Source organism: Tachyglossus aculeatus, chromosome 5, assembly GCF_015852505.1.
Source record: "Tachyglossus aculeatus isolate mTacAcu1 chromosome 5, mTacAcu1.pri, whole genome shotgun sequence".
NCBI classification, from domain to species: Eukaryota; Metazoa; Chordata; class Mammalia; order Monotremata; family Tachyglossidae; genus Tachyglossus; species Tachyglossus aculeatus.
In genome coordinates, this window is record NC_052070.1 from 100689615 (window position 1) to 100711666 (window position 22052).

The 22052-nt window shown below is 53.3% G+C and overlaps 1 protein-coding gene across 3 annotated transcripts in view; it reads right to left on the reverse strand.

Annotated features, from left to right (window-relative positions):
* NTRK3 (neurotrophic receptor tyrosine kinase 3) overlaps window positions 1-17886 on the reverse strand; it is a 375014-nt gene extending 357128 nt beyond the window's left edge. For all 3 annotated transcript variants that reach the window (XM_038746593.1, XM_038746595.1, XM_038746594.1), the window contains exon 1: window positions 17603-17886. In XM_038746593.1, coding sequence (XP_038602521.1) covers window positions 17603-17853 — 251 coding nt within the window. In that variant the 5' untranslated portion in view covers window positions 17854-17886. The remainder of the gene's footprint in view (window positions 1-17602) is intronic.
* Window positions 17887-22052: the final 4166 nt, after the last annotated feature.

Consider the following 22052-nt stretch of genomic DNA (forward strand, 5'->3'; position numbering starts at 1 on the left):
AAGTGCTTACTGTGTACCAAGCACTGTTCTAAGCAGTGAGGTAGACACAAGATAATCAGGTTGGATTCAATCCCTGTCCCACATGGGACTCACAGTCAAAATGTTGTTATTATTATTATTACTATTATTATTATTATTATTATTATTATTATTATTATTATTCAACTACCTTCAAGTGTCCCCTCTTCCTGGTAGGTGGGATTTGGTGAAAAGCAATTTCGTGTTCACCCTGTCTCCATCTTTCACGGTTTTGCAAACTTCAATCATGTCCCTTTTCAGCCTTTCCAGATGGAGGATGGCTGGAATAGATGAGGACTCTTCAAAGTGAAACCTGCGCCACTCCTTTGACAATTTTGTGGATATCAGAATAAGTATAATCATAATTACAGCATTCATCAAGAACTTACTCTGTGCTAATCACTGTGGTAGATACAAGATTTTAAGACCAGATAGAATCTCAGTCCCACAGTATGGCCTAATGGAAAAACCCAGGCCTGGGAGTTAAAGGACCTGGGTTCTAATCCTGCCTAGTTCTGGCACTTGCCTGCTGTGTGACTTTGGGCAAATCACTTCTCTGTGCCTCAGGTTTCCTCAACTGTAAAATGAGGATGAAATACCTGTTCTCCCTTTTATTTAGACTTTGCACTCCAAGTGGGACAGGGACAGGGTTCAACCTGATTAACTTGTAATCTACCCCAGGACTTAGAACAATGCTTGACACATTGTAAGCACTTAACAAATACAATAATAATAATAATGGGGTTCATGATCTATCTCATCCCCATTTTACAAATGAGGATACTGAAGCTCTGAGAGGTTAGGTGATTTGTCCAAGGCCACATAGTAGATCCACGGCAGAGGTAGAATTCAAACCCAGGTTTCCTAGTACCCAGTCCAGGGCCTTTTCCCTAGCCCTCATATTAGATCATTGATTCTTGAGAAGATTAAGTTCAAGATGTCCCTAGGTTTAAATATGCACATGTATGATAAATCCGTGATGGGTCATTGGAAGGAGAAATAAGTGACATTGGATGGTCCATCCCTAATATTGAATAATAATATAATAATAATGGTATTTGTTAAGCACTTACTAGGTGCCAAACACTTTTCTAAGCACTGGGGTAGATACGGGGTAAACAATTTGTCCCACGTGGGGCTCACAGTCTTAATCCCCCTTTTACAGATGAGGTAACTGAGGCACAGAGAAGTGAAATGACTTGTCCAAAGTCACACAGCTGACAGGTGATGGAGCTGGGATTTGAACCCACGACGTCTGACTCCCAAGCCCGTGCTCTTTCCACTAAGTTATGCTGCTCCTCTCAGACAGAGACAGAAATCCAGAAAGCAAACCAGCATCCTAGAACCACTGTTGAACACTGGATCCTGATGGTAATGATGATGATGGCATTTGTTCAGCACCTACTGTGCGCCAAGCTCTCTTCTAAGGACTGGGGTAGGTACAAGATAATCAGGTTGGACTCAGTCCTTGTCCTACATGGGGCTCGTAATCTAGGTAGGAGGGAGGACAGGGATTGAATCCCCATTTTACAAATAAGAAAACTGAGGCACAGAGAAGTTAAGAATCTTGGGGTGGATGAACCGTGGGGCTGTCCCAAGAGGGGCTGATCAAACAATCTATCAGTAGTATTTGCTGAGCGCTTACTGTATGCAGATAATTTTATTAAATGCTTAAAAGAGTTCAATAAGGTCAATCAAGCAATCCATCAGTGGTATTTATTGAGTGCTTACTGTGTGCCTGCTTCCTCTAAACGCTTGGGAGAGTACAGTATAACAAAGATGGCAGACACATTCCCTGCCCACAGCGAGTTTACAGTCCCGAAAGGGAAGATGTCTACCTCATCACCTCCACCCTACTTCTTGGCTCTCCCATCTTCTCCTGAAGCTGGGCTTCTACCACACTCATAACTAAGCCCTCCTTTCCTCTTCTCCCACTCCTTTTTGTGTCACCTCGACTTGCTCCCTTTATTCATCCCCCCCTCAGCCTCACAACACTTATGTACATAGCTGTAATTGTATTTATTTATATCAGTGTCTACCTCCCTCTCTAGACTGTAAGCTCACTGTGGGCAGGGAATGTACCTCTTATATTGTTATATTGTACTCTCCCAAGCACTTAGTACAGTGCTGTGCACATAGTATGCACACAATAGAGGCAAAGCAACATGGCCTAATGGAAAGATAATGGCCTGGGCTCTAATCCTAGCTCTGCCCCTCGTCTGCTGTGTGACCTTGGACAAGTCACTTAACTTCTCCGTGCCTCATTTTCCTCAACTGTAAAATAGGGATGCAATACCTATTCTCCTTCCTACTTAGACTGTGATCTCCGTGTGGGACAGGGACTGTGTCCAATCTGATTAACTTGCATCTACCCTAGCACTTAGAACAGTGCTTGATGCATTGTAAGCACTTAATGTCATAAAAAAAAAAAAAAACATGGCTTGATTGATCAGTTTGCTGGAGCCAGGGGAACAGGAGCAAATAGGATCCACATGGTCCATGGGCTAGAGAACCATTTCTGCTCCCACTCTCTATTCACCCTGACTCTTTGCTCCCCACCCCCTGAGCCAGTCATGACCACGAGAGCCCTCCCTGTCTGAAAGAACATGCAGGGCATCCTCTGTCCCCACTCTTGGCCCTCCCACACTCAAGCCATCAGTTCTCCGCTCAGAGCCAGGATCTGTCGGGGTGGCCAGGGTTACCGGGAACAGGGACCAGCTGCCCAGAAGAGCAGCTGAGCTGGGCTTGGGGGCAGGGCAGGAGGGGGACCAGAAGAAGTGGGTAGAGCAGCCCCGGGACAGGGATGGATTTGGGAGGCAGGAGTGCCCAGTGGAAAGGCATCAGCCTGAGAGTCAGAGGGCCTGGGTTCTAATTTTAATGCTGGCTCCACCACTGGTCTCCTGTGTGACCTTGGGCAAGTCATTTAAATTCTCTGGGCCTCAGTTATGTCATCTGTAAAATGGGGATTGTGAGCCCCACATGGGACAAGACACTGTGTCCAACCCAATTTGCTTGCATCCATCCCAGCACTTAGTACAGTGACTGGCACATAGTAAGTGCTTAACAAATGCAATAATTACTATTATTATTAATTTCCACAGGCCTGCTGGATGACTTAAAGCAAGTCACTTACCTCAAGTACCTCATCTGTAAAATGGGGGTTAAGTCGGTGATCCACATGTGGGACATGGACTGTGTCCATCCTGATTAGCTTGTATCTACCCCAGGGATTATGCCTGCCACATAGTAAGCCCTTAATAAATGCCATAAAAAAAGTCATTTGACTCCTCTGGGCTTCAGTTTCCTCATCTGTAAAATGCTGATTCAATACCCATCCTCGCTCCTCCTCAGGCTGAGTCCCATGTGGGGACAGGGACCGTGTCTGATCTAACTGTACTGTTTCTACCACAGTGCTTATCACATAGTTTTATTATTCTATTTATTTTGTTAATGATGTGCATCTAGCTTTACTTCTATTTATTCTGAAGACTTGACACTTCTCCACATGTTTTGTTTTGTTGTCTGTCTCCCCTTCCTAGACTGTGAGCCCGTTGTTGGGTAGGGACCATCTCTATATGTTGCCAACTTGTACTTCCCAAGAGCTTAGTACAGTGCTCTGAACACAGTAAGTGCTCAATAAATACAATTGAATGAATGAATGAATGAATGAATAGTAAGCCCTGAACAAATGCCACATGCAATATTTTTGAAGGGCATAGGGGTAGGGGAGTAGACCTGAGGGGGACCAGCTCTGAAGGAGTTACTAGAGGTTCTCCCAATGATCCCATCCAGTAGACTCCCCTGCCAAACCAAACGAGGATCCCCGCCTAGCTCACCCCCTGCCCGCCCTCCAGTGATGGCAGCTAGGGCATTGGCACAGGCCTCACCCCTCGGCCAGCTGCTACCTCCCTCCCCCCGCAGCTCGTCTCCCTCCGCTTGCCTTCTCCAGCACAGTCTCCTCCCACCTTGGCTCTCAGTGGGACTACCTAGAGCCCCGTCACTCATTTAAAGGAATCTGCTAGTCCCTCGATAGGGAAAAAGTGGGGGCCACTACAGGGGTCTTGGCAGGATCGTGCCACAGGGGAAGTGGGCACATAAGGCTTTGCCACCAAAAGGAGGCGGTGTCTAGGTGGGAAAGTGCCACTGCAGGGCCTTAAAGGTTTTAAAGGGCTCCTTTCTGTTTGGTTGCCTCCACATGGCTCCCCAGAGCCCCCACCCCCACCCCGCCCCAGCTGCATGGACGTGGAATCATAGCCTGACCCCAATCCCTGACTCCCAGCCACTGAACGGACCGAGCCGTGGCTTAGAACTCTTCCAGGCTTGCCAGCAAAGGGGGTGATTTCAGTCTTCATAAAGGGCACCGACCCCTGCTCTGGACCCCTGGATCCTGGCTCTGACCTGTACCCCCACCTACTCTCAGCCCCATTGCTGGGAAACAGTGTGGCCTAATAGAGAGGTTATAGGCTTAGGAGTCAGAGGACCTGGATTCTAAACCTGGCTCTGCTATTTGCCTGTTGCATGACCTTGGAAAAGTCACTTTTCTGTGCTTCGGTCTCCCCATCTTACACATGGGGATTAAATAATAATAATTATTATGATACTTTTTAAGTGTACTATGTGCAAGCACTGTTCTAAGCACTGAGGTAGATACAAGTTGGGCTCACAGTCTTAATCCTCATTTTTCACAGATGAGGTAACTGAGGAGCAGAGAAATGAAGCAACTTGCACAAGGTCACAGAGCAGACATGTGGCAAAGTCGGGATTGGAACCCAGGTCCTTCTGACCCCCAGGCCTGTGGCTTCTCTAAATCTTACTCTCTCCTACTTAGATTGTTAGTACCACATGGGACAGGGACCATGTCGAACCTGATGATCTTGTAACTACCCCAAAGCTTAGTACAGTGTTTGGCACATAGTAAGTGCTTAAATAAAACCATAATCATCATCATAATCACCATCATCATCCAGTTTCAGAATTTCGACAGCACTTGGGGATGAAGGGGTGGGGTGTCAGAGACGTGATCTGTAGGAGGGACCTGTGGGGGATAGCCTAGGTCCCTACTTCAGATCTTGGGAGTGAGAATCTCCAGCCTGGACACCGGGAACTCTGGGGTTCAATCCCAGAAACCTCCACGGCCTAACTGGGACAGGCCAGGGGCAGTTGCAGCCTGAGTTCCCCTGCCCAGCTCCACACCATATGGCCTGGACACCAGAGTCCATGGGGCCCCAAACTCACTGGGGGCAGGGAATGTGTTTACCAACTCTGTTGTATTGGGCTCTCCCAGGTGCCTAGTACAGTGTTGTTTGTTTGTTTGTTGTTAATGATATTTGTTAAAGCACTTACAATGTGCAGGCACTGTACTAAGCGCTGGGGTAGATACAAACTAATTAGGTTGGACACACTCCATGTCCCACATGGGGCTCACAGTCTTAGTCCCTGTTTGACAAATGAGGTAATGGAGACACAGAGAAGTGCAGTCACTCACCCAAGGTCACGCAGCAGACAAGTTGTGGAACTGGGATTGGAACCCACATCCTTCTGACTTCCAGGGCCATGTTCTAGCCACTAGGCCATGCTGCTTCTACAACTGATTGATTAATTGACTGATGGAGCCATCATGAAGGCAGGCTCAGGGAGCCCAGCAATATTCTTGGCTTCAAGTGGGACAGGGGTGCTAAGGAAGAGGCTGACACATTTGCCCACACTGCTTGTCATGTGATAATGCTGCCCCCTAAGAATCAGAGGAGCAGCAAGGCTCAGTGGAAAGAGCATGGACTATGGAGTCAGAGGTCAAGGGTTCAAATCCCTGCTCCGCCAATTGTCAGCTGTGTGACTTTGGGCAAGTCATTTCACTTCTCTGTGCCTCAGTTACCTCATCTGTAAAATGGGGATTAAGACTGTGAGCCCCCCGTGGGACAACTTGATCACCTTGTAACCGCCCCAGCACTTAGAACAGTGCTTTGCACATAGTAAGCACTTAATAAATGCCATAAAAATAAATTAGCCTCCCCTGTGCCTCCAGGAAATTGACACCCCACCCCCACAACCCCCAACAAGGATAACGCTTTTGCTGTTCCACACTCTGGTTAATAGAGGACTGTGCTGCTCTGCACACAGTAAGCTCTCAATAAAAATAATTCAATGAATGAATGTCCCAAAGAAACCCAACACCTGGTGATTGATGGTGGTGTTCATTCAGTGCTGATTATGTGTCAAGCACTTTTCTAAGCCCTGGGGTAGGGACTGTGAGCCCGTTGTTGGGTAGGGCCGTCTCTATATGTTGCCAACTTGTACTTCCCAAGCGGTTAGTACAGTGATCTGCACACAGTGAGAGCTCAATAAATACGATTGAATGAATGAATCAATGAAAGTTAATTAGGTTGGACACAGTCCTTGTCTGACATGGGGCTCACCATCTAAGTAGGAGGGGAGCAGGACAGGTATTGGACCCCCATTTTACATATGAGGAAACAGAGAAGTAAAGTGACTTGCCCAAGGTCTCACAGCAGGTACATGGCAGAGTCAGGATTAGAACCCAGGTCCTCTGACTTCCAGGCCTTTGTTCTTTCCACTGAATCACACAGCTTCTGGATGCATTTATCAATTAATCAGTCAGTCAATGATATTTATTGAGTGCTTGCTGTGTGCTGATTGCCATACTAAGTGTTTGGAGAGTACAATGCAACAGAGTTAATAGACACGTCTCCTGCCCATCTGGCCATCAAATAGCCGGCAATGGGAGGGACCCACCTTCTGGGCTGTGAGACCATCAGGACCCTCCTGCGAGAAGGGGACACGGAGAGGTGAAATACACCTGGTATGTACAAATTGAGTAGCGGGGACCCAAACACTGACGGACATGTAAGCTGGCCTGCTCCAAGAGAAAGCCCCAGAATCCCTCGGGAGGCCGAATTTGCAGTTGCATCAGTGCTTAGAACAGTGCTTTGAACATAGTAATCGCTTAATAAATGTTATTATTATTATTATTATTAAAGCCTCAATCCGTAATGGATGAGGCAACCGCACTGTTAAAAGGCGCAGTCTAGTGCCCTCTGGTGTGCATTCAGGGAGCTGCAGGACTATGAGAGCCAACGGTGAGGGGGGATGGGCCTTCACTGGTCATAGTAGGAGAAGGAGTAATCGTCTTTATTAAGCTCTTACTGGGTGCAGAGCACTAGACTATGCGCTGGAAGAGAATACTCAGGTGGGTATTTGACAAGGTCCCTGTCTGTTGCGGGTCTTACGGAGTAATAATATTTATTAAGCTCTCCCAGGGTGCAGAATACCGTTTTAAGTGCTGGGAAAGAATACACAGGTGGGAATTTGACACTGTCCCTGTCCCTTGGAGGAATAAAATGATCCTGCTGAAAACCCTCTCCCCATTCCCACCACTGCCTCAAGCAGTCGACCTATAGCATTTACTGAGCAGCTACAGTGTGCAGCTACAGAGTGTGGAACAGCAAAAGCGTTATCCTTGTTGGGGGTTGTGGGGGTGGGGTGTCAATTTCCTGGGTAGGCACAGGGGAGGCTAATTTATTTTTATGGCATTTAATAAATTTGAAATGTATTAAAATTGAAAACAAAATTAGTAGACTTGATCCCTGCCCTCAAGGAACTTACAATCTCGCAGGGAAGACAGGCACTGAAATAATTACCGAGAGGAGGAAGGAGAGAAGTGGGATGTATACACGAGTTAGTGGAGGGATTAAAAGGAAGGCAAGGGGAAAGAGCAGGGAATGAAAAGAGGAAAAGAAGGAGGGGCAGGAAGGGAGCAGATCAGAATTCTCTTACTACCAATACACAGACCAGTGGAAAGATCACGGACCCGAGAGTTAGAGGACCTAGGTTCCAATCCCAGCTCCACCACTTGTCTGCTTTGTGATCTTGGGCAAATCACTTAACTTCTCTGCACTTCAGTTTCCTCACCTGTAAGAGAAGGATTCAAAGCCTGCTCTCTTACACTACTGCTTAGACTGTGAGTCCCACATGAGACAGGTACTGTGTCCTACCTGATGCTCTTGTATCTATTCCAGCATTTAGAACAGTGCTGTACACACAGTAAGTGCTTAACAAATACCATAAATATTATTATCTATAACCATAGTCTCTGCCCATTCAGACTTTCTTTCTCTCTCTCTCTCCCTCTCTTCCTCAGCTCTTTTATTACCCCACTCTCCTCTTCCTCTCTGCCCCAGCTCACACTCTCCATTGCTCTCAATCCAATTCACTCACTGTGCCTCCTTTCGTCTTTCCCACTGCCAGTCTCTTTCTTGCCCCACTCCCTGCTACCCGGAGCTCCTTCCCCCTTCACACTGACATCATCATCATCATCATCATCATCATCATCATCATCATCATCATTATAACTGGTTTTTATTGAGCACTCAGTGTATGCAGAGCACTGTACTAAGCACTTAGGAGAGCATAGATCATCTTCAAAGTCCTTCTGAAATCATACCTCCTCCAGGAGGCCTTCCTTGATCTATTGCTAATCTCCCCCACCTGCCACATGGGAGCCACCTAAGCCCTTAAGAACTCACAACTCCGGTAACACCTTTGTATGGATCTTTATACTCTGTTACTTCCCCTTACTGCAATTAATTTTTGTGTCTGTCTCCCCTGTAAGACTGTACGTTTCTTGAGGGAGGGGTCATGTCTACATATTCTATCGTACTCTTCCGAGCACTTAGTACAGTGTTTGACCTACAGGAAGGACACATTAAATGACTGATTGATTAGGAATAAGGGATAATTCTTGTGATAGCCAAACACATGGGTCTCACCCCACCGGAGCCTTTATTTTCTCCCACGTCAGTATCTCCATTGCTGCTTCTCCTCTCCCCTCTCCCCCAGGTTCTCTGCTGAGGCCTCAATTCTCACCTCCATCCAAGCCCCCAGCCCCGCTGACATTTTCTCCTCTGCAGCCTCTGTCAGCAGGAATAGCAGCCACCCTGGATCCTCTCCTTCCACAAATCAGGGCACCCCTTCCCTTCCAAGGCCCGCCTTTCTCTCTCTTTCGCACTCTCTGAGGAGATCATGTGTCCAAATTTAACTGAGACGCCCCTCCCTGCACCGCTGCTCAGCTCGAGGTTCACAGCGGAGGAGTCTGAGACTGAATCTTACTCTGAGGGACAACCCTAGCCCAAGGGGCCCTTCTGGGCTCTCATGATTCCTGGGCCACCTAAAGACTTCATGGGCAGTATCCCCTGCCCAAACTCTGCCCTGTAGGACACCTGGGCACCTCATCCTTTGCCCCACCCTCCTGAGCTCCAGAGAGGCTCAAGGGTCCACCCTACAATCCTTGAAGGACCCAAAGGCACATGAGCTCAAAACCCAGCACCCAAGCTTTTGGCATCTGTTCCCCACAAGGGACAAGGGGGCAAGCCGGAGATGAGAACAGGGCCTGGCATATAGTAAGCACTTTAATAATAATAATAATAATGGCATTTACTAAGTGCTTACTATGTGCAAAGCACTGTTCTAAGCGCTGGGGAGGTTACAAGGTGATCAGGTTGTCCCACGGGGGGCTCACAGTCTTAATCCTCAGTTTACAGATGAGGTAACTAAGGCACAGAGAAGTGAAGCGACTTGCCCAAAGTCACACAGCTGACAATTGGTGGAGCTGGGATTAGAACTCATGACCTCTGACTCCCAAGCCCGGGCTCTTTCCACTGAGCCACACTGCTTCTCACTTATCAGATACCATAATTAAGCATGGCATAGTGGATAGAGCACGAGCCTGGGAGTCAGAAGGTCATGGGTTCTAATCCTGAAGCTGCCACTTGTCTCCTGTGTGACCTTGGGCAAGTCACTTCATTCTCTGTGCCTCAGCTTCCTCATCAGTAAAATCGGGATTAAGACTAAGAGCCCCATGTGGGACAACCTGATTCCCTTGTAGCTACCCCAGCGCTTGGCATATAGTAAGTGCTTAACAAATACCATCATTCATTCATTCAATCATATTTATTGAGCGCTTACTGTGTGCAGAGCACTATACTAAGCACTTGGGAAGTACAAGTTGGCAACATATAGAGACGGTCCCTACCCAACAACGGGCTCACAGTCTAGAAGGGGGAGACAGACAACAAAACAAAACATGATTAGGGAAGCAGCGTGACTCAGTGGAAAGAGCGCGGGCTTTGGAGTCAGAGGTCATGGATTCAAATCCCAGCTCCGCCAATTGTCAGCTGTGTGACTTTGGGCAAGTCACTTAACTTATCTGCGCAAGTCACTTAACTTATCTGCGCCTCAGTTCTCCCATCTGTAAAATGGGGATTAAGACTGTGAGCCCCACGTGGGACAACCTGATCACCTTGTAACCTCCCCAGTGCTTAGAACAGTGCTTTGCACATAGTAAGCGCTTAATAAATGCCATTACTGTTATTATTATGTCCAGCCTGATTTGTTTGTATCCACTCCAGCGCTTAGTACAGTGCCTGGCACAGAGTAAGCACTTAACAAACGCCATTATTATTATTATTATTATTATGAGAAGGGGAAGGGCAGACCAGCTAGGCCCTTGGAAAATCCCGTCCAGGAAGGCCTCTGGCGAGGGCTTTGGGTAGCCGAGGCATCGCCTGGGCCGTTGATCGTGCTCAGATCCAAACGGATCCAGCCCCGCATCCCGCGCTCCGCTGCCGCCGACCGTCCCACGCGCGGCACTGCCCTCTAGTGGCCGCTTGGGGCCGGGCACGCATCCTGTCGTACGGGCACGCATGCCAGCCGGTAGGACTTTCAGCCCAGCTCCAGGCCCCGGCCGAGGGCTACCCATTTATGGAGCCCAGGGGAGCAGCAGCGGGTGGGCTGGGGGGAGACTGAAAGGAGCAGGGAGAAGCCATCCCCCCACCTCGCTCACCACCCTAATCTCCCGTGCTCCCTGGTGAGATTTTTTTTAAAAGGCATTTATTAAGCGCTTACTATGTGCAAAGCACTGTTCTAAGAGCTGGGGAATACAAGGTAATCAGGTTGTCCCACAGGGGGCTCACAGGCTTCATCCTCATTTTACAGATGAGGGAACTGAGGCCCGGAGAAGTGAAGTGACTTGCCCAAAGTCACACAGCTGACAAGTAGCAGAGCCAGAATTTGAACCCATGACCTCTGACTCCAAAGCCCAGGCTCTTTCCACTGAGCCACGCTGCTTCTCCAAAGGGAGATTTGCGGGGGGCCTTGAGGCTGACCCAGTTGGAGTACAGGAGGGCAGAACTCCCAGGCTAGGCACTCTGCCGCTGAACTTCTTCAGCTTCAGTTCCCTCATCTGCAAAATGGGGTTGAAATGCCTGCTTTCCGTCTCCCTCAGACTGTGAACACTGTGTGGGACGGGGACTCTGCCCCACCTGATTATCTTGTACCTACCCCAGCGCTTAGTATGTTGCTTGACACATAGTAAGCACTTAACAAATACCACACTCATTCTTATTATGGTTGTTATTATTAATATGTGCATGGCACCCCTGAAATCCAGGGTTCGGGGGGGAAGGAGGAGGGATGTGCTGAGACCATGATTGCTCAGAAGAGGAGGAGGGAAGGAGGGTTGGGCTCAAAGCCATCTGGCTATCACGAGGAAGCTCCAGGGTACCCATGGTATTCAACTTTGGGTCCCTGGAAAGGGACACCTGTAGGCAGAGAAGCCCCAGAGCTTGGTACCCAGTACTTGATGCCCACAGGGTCCTTCTCCCCTTCACCCAGCAGTTGGCTCAGGCCCAAGGAAACACAGTACTCTTTGACCCCCTGCAGCTGAGGAACACCCCCCTCTAATCATACCATAGCTCTGGGGGTGAGCCTGTCCCTTCCTGCTTCTCAGCAGGCCCCTGCTAGTCAGCTGGTCTCCCGGGTCTCTCGCCCCTCCTCAGTAGCCCAGCGACCACGCAAGTCAGACCCCTCCTTCTGCTCCACCTTTGTCAGCCTAGTTATAGGCAAGACCGGGAAACTCGGAGCCTGGCACGGGCCTTGGGAAACCGCTGGGTAAATCGAGGCCTGAGGAAGAGTCAGTGCCTGGAATGGTGAGGCAGGGAGCTGAGAGTATGTGGAGGCCCCAGCCCAATTTTGACTACTGATTCCCAGCAAGGTGGGCCCGGGGCATCGATGCCCTGCCTCCTGAGGATGGATACCTGGGAGACCCCTCCTCTTTCTGTACCGGGGCTACTGGGGGCAAGGGGCAGGGGGAGGTGGGGGCTGCCATGTACTCCAGCTGCTCAGGATTCAGATTCCCACACTGGCTAAACACCTCTTCACATAAGCTGTGCATCGGGTTTATTTATAATTGGCGAGCGTCACTGGCAGAGGGTGGCTCCTTGAGGCTGGGGGTCGCCTGTCTCTGGGGGCCCCGCCTGAATTTAGGGAAGGGAGCCTGCAGCTCTGGGAGAAGGGCATCGGTCTCTTACCAGCTCCCCTCCCGGGCCCACCCCAGGCCCATCCCAGCCAATGGAGCCTGGGTTTGGAGGGGCCTAGGGGGACCTCTGTGGCCTAGGGGGACCTCTGTGAACCACCTATCCTCGAGTGTGCATGGAACCAGTCTGGGCTCCCAGGGCCCGCTGGGCTGAGCTGGGCTGAGCAGCTCCTTCAACTTTTCCTCCCGGGGGACAGTCATCATGGCGGGAAGATAGCAGTGGGCCCCCAATTCCTCTGTGCCGGCTCAGAGTAGTTGGGCACAGGATGGGACTCCTGTCACCCCAAACCAGGCCCCAGAACACGTGAGCCACTTCCCGGCTCAAGGGGTCCCAACTTTTCAGTGCATGCGCAACTCCTGGACAAAGTGGAGAAGGCGATGGGCAGATTATGCTAGCTCTCTCTCTCTCTCCCTCTCTCTCTCCCTCTCTCCCTCCCTCCCTCCCCCTCCTCCCTCTGCATTGCCCAAACCCATCCCATTACCTTATTCTGGCTTCCACAGCTCTGGCCGAGAACTGCCCAACCCCTAGGCTGGTGCCACAGGGCCCAGCCAGGAGGCCTCCCTACATCCTTGCACCAATTCCACTTCCTAGGGGTACCAGCCCTTCTCTGCCAGGGCCAGCACCCAAACCAAGGGCCGACCCTGGGCCCAAAGTGGTTGGAGAGTTGCCCTTGTTCTGGCCAGAGAGATGGCACCTGCCCCCACTTGGGTGGGCTCTGGCCCACAGCTCCACCCTCTCTGGTGGCACTGAGCCCCCTCCCCACCCCAAGCTGACCCCTCAGACTGGCTCAAAGGCTAGGGAAACCAACCAGAGCCTGACCAGGGGACCCTAGAAATGCCTCATCCTCTCCCTACCCGACTTCTTCCCAGCCATCTTGTGAGGTAGAAGGGGAGGGCAGGGCCCAACAGGCCAATTCTGTCAGCAGAAAGGCTAGGCACCAGCCAGGGCAGGATACCTAGCCACTATAACCTCTTTCCCTAGACCCAGCAGAGATACAGCATCCCCTAGAGTCTGGGGAAGGGGGTCCCCAGTACTCAGCCTTAGAGACTTCCATAGCAGAATTGGGGTGGGGGTATCACTCAGAAAAGCCAGGGCAGTCTACAAGGGGTCCCCAACACAGTCCATTCCTTCCAGCTGTCCTGGGTTAGCAGCTAGAGACACCACTGGCTCCAGCAACTTTGGGGCAAGGGTCAGGATCACCCGCCTCAGACCAGGGAAGTCCTGCAGTCTGCTCACCCAAGACCTGCCTCACATGGGCCACATGGGTCCCCTCTGCAGAAGCCTTTAGGTTAGGCAGAATGCCGGTCCCATGGCAAACACTGGGGCAGAGTTATTCTCACGCTTAATGGGACCACTCTGGAGCCCACCAACCAAGAAGATAAGCCCCGGGAACATCGAGAATGGGTATACAGAGGGGGAATCCCAGTCTTAGCCTCTAAAGCCCAGTCCCATCAAGGACTTGGTCTCTAGGTATCCCATGAAGGGGTCGGGAAAGACTCATACCCCCCAACACATAAACACACACACACACACACACACACACACACACACACACACACACACATACATCTACACCAGCACCACCAAGAAATAGACAGCTAGGTGGGGTCCAACTGGGGTGATCCAATGAGGAGACCAAATGAGGTTATTTCCAGGAAGGGAGTGGACAAAGGCCTGTAGTTCCTGCCCCGGGAAGCCGGGACAAGTCATTTGGACCCAAAGACTCCATCTCTTTTCGGCCTTCCTTCTTGATCCTAGTTTATCCAGACCAGAAACTCTCGCTTTCCCCACCCAAACTGCCAAGTCGTGGGGCATCTCCCCCCACAGCTCCCCATCCTCCCAGTTGAGGTGGAATGCTGCCCCAGTTCAGTGCAGCCCTCATCCCTACAGGCTGGTCATTCCTCTCAAAGCCCAGGAGCAGCTCTGGGCCTCTCTTCGGGCCTCCTGACCTTCCCCAAAAGCCTTAGATCTCAGCTCTCCTTTCCCCGCAGGATGGGAGAGGGCAGAGGAGTGAGGAGGATACCAGCAATCACGTGGCCTGTGAGAGTCAAAGAGCCAGAGGAGCCCAAGGGGCTGGGGGAGAAAGACGGAAGGTCAGCCAAACCTAGGTCTGCCCATATCTGAGGCCCCAGGGATATTGGGGTTTGGGATTGGGATGGCCCAACTAGCTGTGGGAGTAACCAGGGCAGGGATGCCCCACTCAGTTACCAGGCAGTCTGGCCCAGGCAATGCTCAGGTGACCTGGTTGGCTGTCCCTAGGGCCAGCTGGGGGCTCACCAGGGGTAGGGGTGAGGACGTGACAGCCAGAAGTGACTGCCTGTTGGCAAACAGTACCCCCAGAGGGCTTAACTTGCCTGGACAGGCAGTGACGGTCCCTCTCCCTGTGGCCCCCAGGCACCAGGACCCCATGTTCTCTCTTTTGGAGGCAAGCCTGCCCCGCCCCCAGCCCCCACTCTCTTCTCCATAAGTGGCTCCAGCCTCCAGAGAGGAGACCCAGAGTTAAAAGGCCAGCCAAGCTCAGCAGCCAATAGCGGCACAACTGGGGAGATGGACCAGAGAGGGAGAGGGCAGCCTGCATCACCACCTTCCAATTCCAGCCAGTTCTGGGCTACCCACTCAGAACCTTGAGACCTCCATCACTCCCCGACCTGGCAGTCACAAAACTGGACATGGTTATCCCACTCCTTCTCCCAGGGTCCTAGAAGAATATGCTTGCCAGGGCCAAGGCTCATGCACAAATAAAGGGCGTCAGGAGTGGGGACAGTGGCGGAGTTCTTGGTCCCTGACTGGTGAAGGGGGCACTTGCCACGTGGGTGAGGGTAGGCCCTCGGGCAAAGTTTTCTCTTGGTAAGAGAACGAATTGAGGGCAGGGCAAGGTGAACTTGTGGTCTTCAGGCTGAACTCTGCTCTTCTGGGCACGCCCAATGCCCACCCAAGGAAGCCTCACCCTCCATTCCAGCTCCGATGTGCCAAGCCTGCCAGCCCAGTCCTAGAGAGTACTCTACTCCCAGCTTCCTATTTCCAGGGTGGGGACAGATATAGAGGTGTGTCCCTCTCAGTGCAGGGGACACTGGATATAGAGCCACACCTTTCCCTCCCTGCAAGTAGAGTTTAAGGAAGAAAGATGTGGAGAAGAATAAAGAGTAGGAGAAGCAAGCAGAGCAGGAGGAGGAGGAGAAGCAAGGGGAGCAGGAGGAGAAGGAGGAAGAGGAGGAAAAAGTAGAGAAGGAGGAGGAGAAGAAGAGTTTGAGCATCCAACAGCCCAGGCTTGCTTCAGAGGTGAAAGGGAAAGCTGCCTGAAGGGATGACAGTGCTGGGATGGGGAGGCCCATTACCCATCTTTCCTCCCTTCATGTCCCTCCTTTGCACCTGTTCCCTCCCCAACTGCCTTCCCTAAAAGCTTCTAAGAGTTTGGCTGGACCCTCGCAGCAGGGACCACGACCCCCACCGGGCCTCCGGGACCTCGTTCTGTCCCACAGCTCAGGCCCCACTGGGTCAGCCTTCCGATGGGGGGCGAGCAGGCCACCGACCTCCAACCACCTGCCCAGACCACCCCTAAGCGAGCCCGACTTTGGCTAAAACAGCAATTTCAGGGTTGCTACTTCCGGATGACCGGTGAAGCCCGGCCTACCTCTGACTGTGAACCCGCACACAGCCTCTGCTACCACCCCTTCCTCACCTTTGCTTTCCTGGGCCCAGGGGGCCACGGAAGGGAAAAACTCAAGCCCCCTCCCCTCCCAACCACCCTCCACTCCCCTCCCCCGCCTCAATGAGGAGGCTCTCCAGTCTTCACCGACTCCTCCACTGTCAGGACACATTAAATGCCCCCGGCCTACTCAGCCCTCCGTTCTCCACTCACTCCCTTCACGCCGAGGGCAAATAGACGCTGACCATGAGCCCCCGCCCCAGTGCCCGGCCCAGAACCAACCCCCATCTCCGGCCTGGCGCTGGGCATCTTTGGCAGGGACACAGGGTGGAGGAAGGGGCGATTTTATCTCTCCTAGATGTCAGGAGAAGGGGGGAAGGTAGCCCTGTTCTGCCCAGACCACTTAACAGCCAGGCCCGGGACAGAGGACGACGAAAGACGCTCCCGACCCCGGGGGACTCTGCTCGGACCCAGCGTCGCAGCCGGGGAAAAGAGTCTTCACCACCCCCGCGCCCAGGCCCGGGGCAGAGGTGCGGGGATGGTGAAGACCCTTCTCCCCACCTCCGCGGCCTGGAGAAGCCCGGACCCCCACCTCCGGAGGCGTCTGGAGAGGGATCCCATCTCTAGTTTTCCCGGCGGCGGCGCCGGGGCGAGGGAACCCCTGCTGGGAAATGACCTGCCCCCTAAATGTCCCCACACGAGTTAGCGTCAAACTCCCCGCAAAAATCCCCGGCGCCCTCTCTCTCCCGCCAAACCTGCCCAAGGAGGGGGGGACGGTGAAGCGCCTCAAAGGACCCTCCAAGTTCAGCTCTCCAGATCAACCCAGGGTTCCTGCTCCCCCTCCCCTACGCCCCCCACCCCCGACCCCCTTTCTTTCCCTCCCGGCTCCAGACCAGAAGCCGGGAAGGAGGTCGTTGGTCCCAGGATGGCGAAGGCAGGTCCTGACTCCCAGAAAGGCGCCGGTTGAGGGGGGCGCGGGATGGGGGTCGGCCCCGCAGCCTGATCCCCTGCACAGTCTCTGAGGACGGGTCCAGCCCCTTCCCACACCCCTCCCTCGAAAAGCAAAGTTAGGCACGGCCTAGAGGAGCGCCCCCCCCCCCCCAACCCGGCGGCACCCCGAGTCCGGCGCCCGCAGCCGAGGAATTACATAAACCTCCTTCTCCTTTACCGCCTTCGGAAGAGAGGCTAAACTGTTGCTATTTAGTGGCAGGAGAAAATCAGATTCCCATTCCTACAACACGAGGGGAGATGGGGGGGGGGGGTTCAGGGAAAAGTAAATAGAACTGGGATCTTTCGGAATCAGGGCTGGAGTCACCTGGAAATACCCACATCCGAGTTATCATCTTCAGTGAGAAAAACCTCGAGGCCCCCAACCCACGCATTCGCGGGCTCACACGCTCACACACTCTCCCATGCACACACTCGCACGCTCAATCGCACACACGCACACAGTCCACGCACACACTAGAGCGCGCACTCACACTCACACTCCCCTGAGATCTGAGGGCGGAAGGGGGGGAGGGAGATGGGGGGTCGCGAAGACCGGTCTTACATGGACGTGATGTTCCTTGAGATATCCGTGATGTTGATGCTCGCATTGCCGTTGCTGGGCCCCGAATCCTGCCCCTCCAAGAGGGGGAACAGATTCCCATCGTCGGGATTCTTGCAGTCGATCTCCGTTCTGCTGCAGACACAGTTGGCTGGGCACGCCAGCACCGAGCCCAGATGGTCCAGCCACAAGCTCCCCACCAAGAAAACCCTCCAGAAACGGCACTTGGAAGGAGGGCAAAGAGAGGTATCCATCTCCGAGAGGAGGAGGAGGAGGAGGAGGAGGAGGAGGAGGAGGAGGAGGAGAAGGAGAAGGAGAAGGAGAAAAAGAAAAGGGGAGTGGGGGGGAGGGGGCGAAGGGGGGAGGAAACAAAGGCAGAGGGATTTGGGGAGGGGGAGGGGGCGGGGGAGGGCGGAGGGAGGGGAAGGGAAATCTCTGCCTTTGAACGCCGAGAGATCAGATGCAAAATCCCCCGGCGGACGAAGCCATGGTGGCTAGCCCCCGGTCAGCCGGGGAGCGGTAATTCCCCTCCGGACGCGGGCCTGAGACGGGCAGCGGAGCAGACCGGCCGCTGCCTTGTTGATTCCAGGTCGGGAAGAGGCTGTCTCTCCGACTCCGATACTTGGCAGGGTGGGCAACGGAGGATGGGAAGGCGGAAAGAAAAAAAAAATGGTGCTAAAGTCACCAAGTCCCACCTACTGGGCAGAATTAAAACTGACACACCTGCAAAACACACACGCACACACAGACCCTCAAACACGCGCGCAAGCACACCCGCACTCACCCACGCTTACCCAGACACACACACGGACACACACAGACCCACACACACAGTGGCGCGGGCGGAGGATGCCAGTCCTGCTAGCTGGCGCCGTGACTGCTGCAGCGAACGCCTCCTTTCTGCCCGCCCGCCGGAATGCACAAACGCTGCCTCTGCTTCCGAAAAGGGATGGGAGCGTCGAGCGGTCTTCCTCGAGGCTCCCTCCCTCCTCCTCCTCCTCCCCCTCCTCCTCCTCCTCCCACCCCTCCTCTTCCCCTCCTCAGCGGGGAACAGTCACATCTCTCTTCCCCCACCAACCCAACCCGTCCCTCGGCTCTCCTCCCTCCCTGTCCTCCCCACCTTCCCTTTCCCCACCCATCCCTCTCCCTTTCCCACCCATCCCTCCTCCTCCCCCAACACACACACCCTTTTGATCCCTCCTACCCCCCCCCCCCCGGCTAATGGACCCCTCCTTTCCCCTCTTCCTCCCCCCACCCCTCAACCTGCCCCTCCCCTCTCCATCCCCCCCGTTCCCCCACCCCTCACAGCAAACTGGACCCTTTCTGGTCCCCTCCACCCATCCGGCCCCACTCCATCTCTCCCTCCCCCCCATTCGCCCCCTCCTTCCCCTTTCCTCCCTCCCCTTCCTCGCCCTCTTTTCTCCTTCTCTTCTTCCCCGCTCTCCATCCCCGGCGGATCGACCCTCTGGGCCCCAAGAGGAAGGGGCAGACAAGAGGGAGGGGGCAAAGTTCCGTCCGAGGAAGCAGGGCTTCGATTCCCTTCACTCTTTTTTTTCTCTCCCTCCCTCCCTCCCCCGTTTTGCTGCAGCCCAGACTTGGAGAAGGGAGATAAATAGACGCGGAGCGCTCCCGCAGCCAGGACCGGACCTGGGGCTGGGGCTGGACCTGGGGCTGGGATTGGGGTGGGCCCGGGGCAACCATCCTAGATATGCCCACCCTGGGCGAGAGTCCGGGTTGGGGTCTGCGCTGCGGTGGGACCGAGATCCGGGCAAGGACTCGGGTGGGTGGGGGCGGGGGGGGGGCCCATGAGCCCTTTGCAGCAGATGCCACCTCCGGGTGGCAGAACGGACCAAGAGAGAGGGGAGAAGCCGGGACTGGCAGAGCCGGCGGCTCCCGGAGCTTCCAGAGGGCAGGACGCCAGTCGAAAGGCGGAGAAAACTAAGATGAAGGGCGCATTTTGGGCAAGTGCTGGCCCTGTTCCATCGGAGTCCCACCGGGGCCTGGCCGGGGGGGCTTTTGTCGACCTCGACCGGCCCCTCCTGGACCCAGCCTCCTCGCCCCCTCCCCAGCCATCCCGCCCCCTCAGGACCCCCGTCCCCTCCCCGAGGAGAGAAGGGAGCTGGAGGCCGGGGAAAAGGTGGTGCCTCTCTGGACACAGGTGCGTGTCTGACGCCTGGGCGGGAAGGGAAGTCAATAAAGCCAAATACATTGGAAGCCTCGGCTGTTCACTGAGAAAATCGGGTCGGGGGGGAGAAGGGAGAGAGGAGAAGATCGGGGGGGTCGCTCAGGAGAAGGTGCAGGGGGAGGCACTCACAAGAAAAGCGTTCACAGACAGATGCACGATTGCAAGGAGCCCGGAGAGCGGAACGCATTGGCATCCAGCCGGCTCCACGTCCCTGGATTCGTCGCTCGCCCCCTCCCTCCGCCCCCTTCCTCGAGCCCGGTGATGAGGATGGTATTTGTGAAGCGCTTACTATGTGCCAAGCCCTGTTCTAGAGATCGGATGATGCGACGCGCGGGCAGCCCCCAGGCGCGGAGCGGGAGGTGGGGAGGACTCTCCAGCCAAGCCCACGGTCTCTGAGGCAGCCAGAGGGGCACAGTCCCCCGCAGCCAACTTGGAAGTGGGAAGGAACTGGAAACGTGTCGATAAAAGGCAGTTTCCGCTGCTGGCTGCCACTGTTTTAAGCGCTTACTACGTCCCGGGAACCGGTCTAAGCGGTGGGGTAGAGACAAGGTAATTGGGTCATCCCACAGTTTTAATCCCCATTTTACAGATGAAGGAACTGAGGCATAGAGAAGTTACGTGACTTGCCCAAGGTCACAGCAGCAGATGAGTAGCAGAGCCGGGATTGGAACCCATGTCCTCTGACTCCCACGCCGGGGTTCTTGCCACTAGGCCATGCTGCTTCTTCATCCTTCCCCCACCACCACTATCCCATTCCTTGTGCTCTTTATAGCCCTGCAGGCCTCGATACCATGTAATAATGATGGTATTTGTTAAGCCTTTCTGTGTGCCAAACACTCAACTGTGAGCAAGATAATCAGGCTGGACACATTCCCTGTCCCACATGGGGCCCACCATCTAACGTGGAGAGAGAACTGGTATTTTATTCTCATCTTACAGATGAGGAAACTGAGGCCCAAAGAAGTTAAGTGACTTACCCAGGACACACAAAAGGCCTGTGGCAGAACTGGGATTAGAACCCAGGTCCTCTGACTGCCAGGCCTGTGCTCTTTCCAAGAGGCCATGCTGCTTCTCTAACAAACTTGGTCTATCCTACCTGTTGCATAGATGGAGAAACTGAGACCCAGATCTAGGTTGTCTCCCCCCTAGACTGTGAGCTCATTGTGGGCAGGAATAGAACTGTTTGCTGTTTTTCTGTACTCTCCCAAGTGCTTAATACAGTGCTTTGCACACAGTAAGCTCTCAATGAATGAATGAATGAAAGGACAGGGCCTTCAGGGTCCCTCAGAGGAGCAGCATCAGGGAAGGATGGGAGTTCAGTGGATGGGTACGAGTGGAGCAAGTCATAAATGGAAAATGGATTTGTAGCTCTGGCTGATCCAGCCTCAAAGCAAAATAATGTGGTTTAAAAAGCATTTTTTCTTAATTATGGTCTTTACATTGCTGGAGCGGAGAGGCGCATGGGTCTGAATGTCAGAACATATTAGAACCCTTTGGAGAGCTGGTGAAACTGGAGGCTGGGGAGCCAGGGTCCGGCCAGAACCCGCATTGCTCAATCGAGATGGGAGTTGGGGCCCGAGGGTGGGAGCCGGAGAGCTGGCCATGAGATGGCAGGTTTTAGGATTGCTTTAAGGGCAGGGTTTTGGGGGCCAGCCATTAAGAGGGACATGGAGGGAGAGGGGCTCCCGGGGAGGTGGGAATGGTGGAGAGTCGGGTGTTGCAGTCTAGAGACCCTATTCAGAAGGCTGGGACACTCTGCCAACAGGCCCAGTGTGGGCAGACTCTGTAGATTGGAGGTTCCTTCTGGGCAGGGACGACACCCACCATTCTGTTGCACTGTACTCTCCCAAACGTTTAGTGGAGAAGCAATATAACCTAGTGGCAAGGGCACGGGCTTGGGAGTCAGAGGTCATGGGTTCTAATCCTGTCTCTGTCACTTGCCTGCTGTGTGACCTTTGGCAAGTCACTTAACTTCTCTGTGTCTCAGTTACCTCATTTGCAAAGTGGGGATTGAGACCGTGAGCCCCATGTGGGACAACCTGATTACCTGATCTACCCCAGCGCTTAGAACAGTGCTTGGCACACAGTAAGCGCTTAACAAATACCATTATTATTATTATTACAGTGCTCTGCACACAGTAAGCGGTCAATAAATATTACTCACAATGATAATTGTGGTATTTGGTAAGCACTATGTGACAAGCATTGTACTAAGCAAGAAGGTAGATACGGGATAATCAGGTCCCACATCGGGCTCACAGTCTAAGT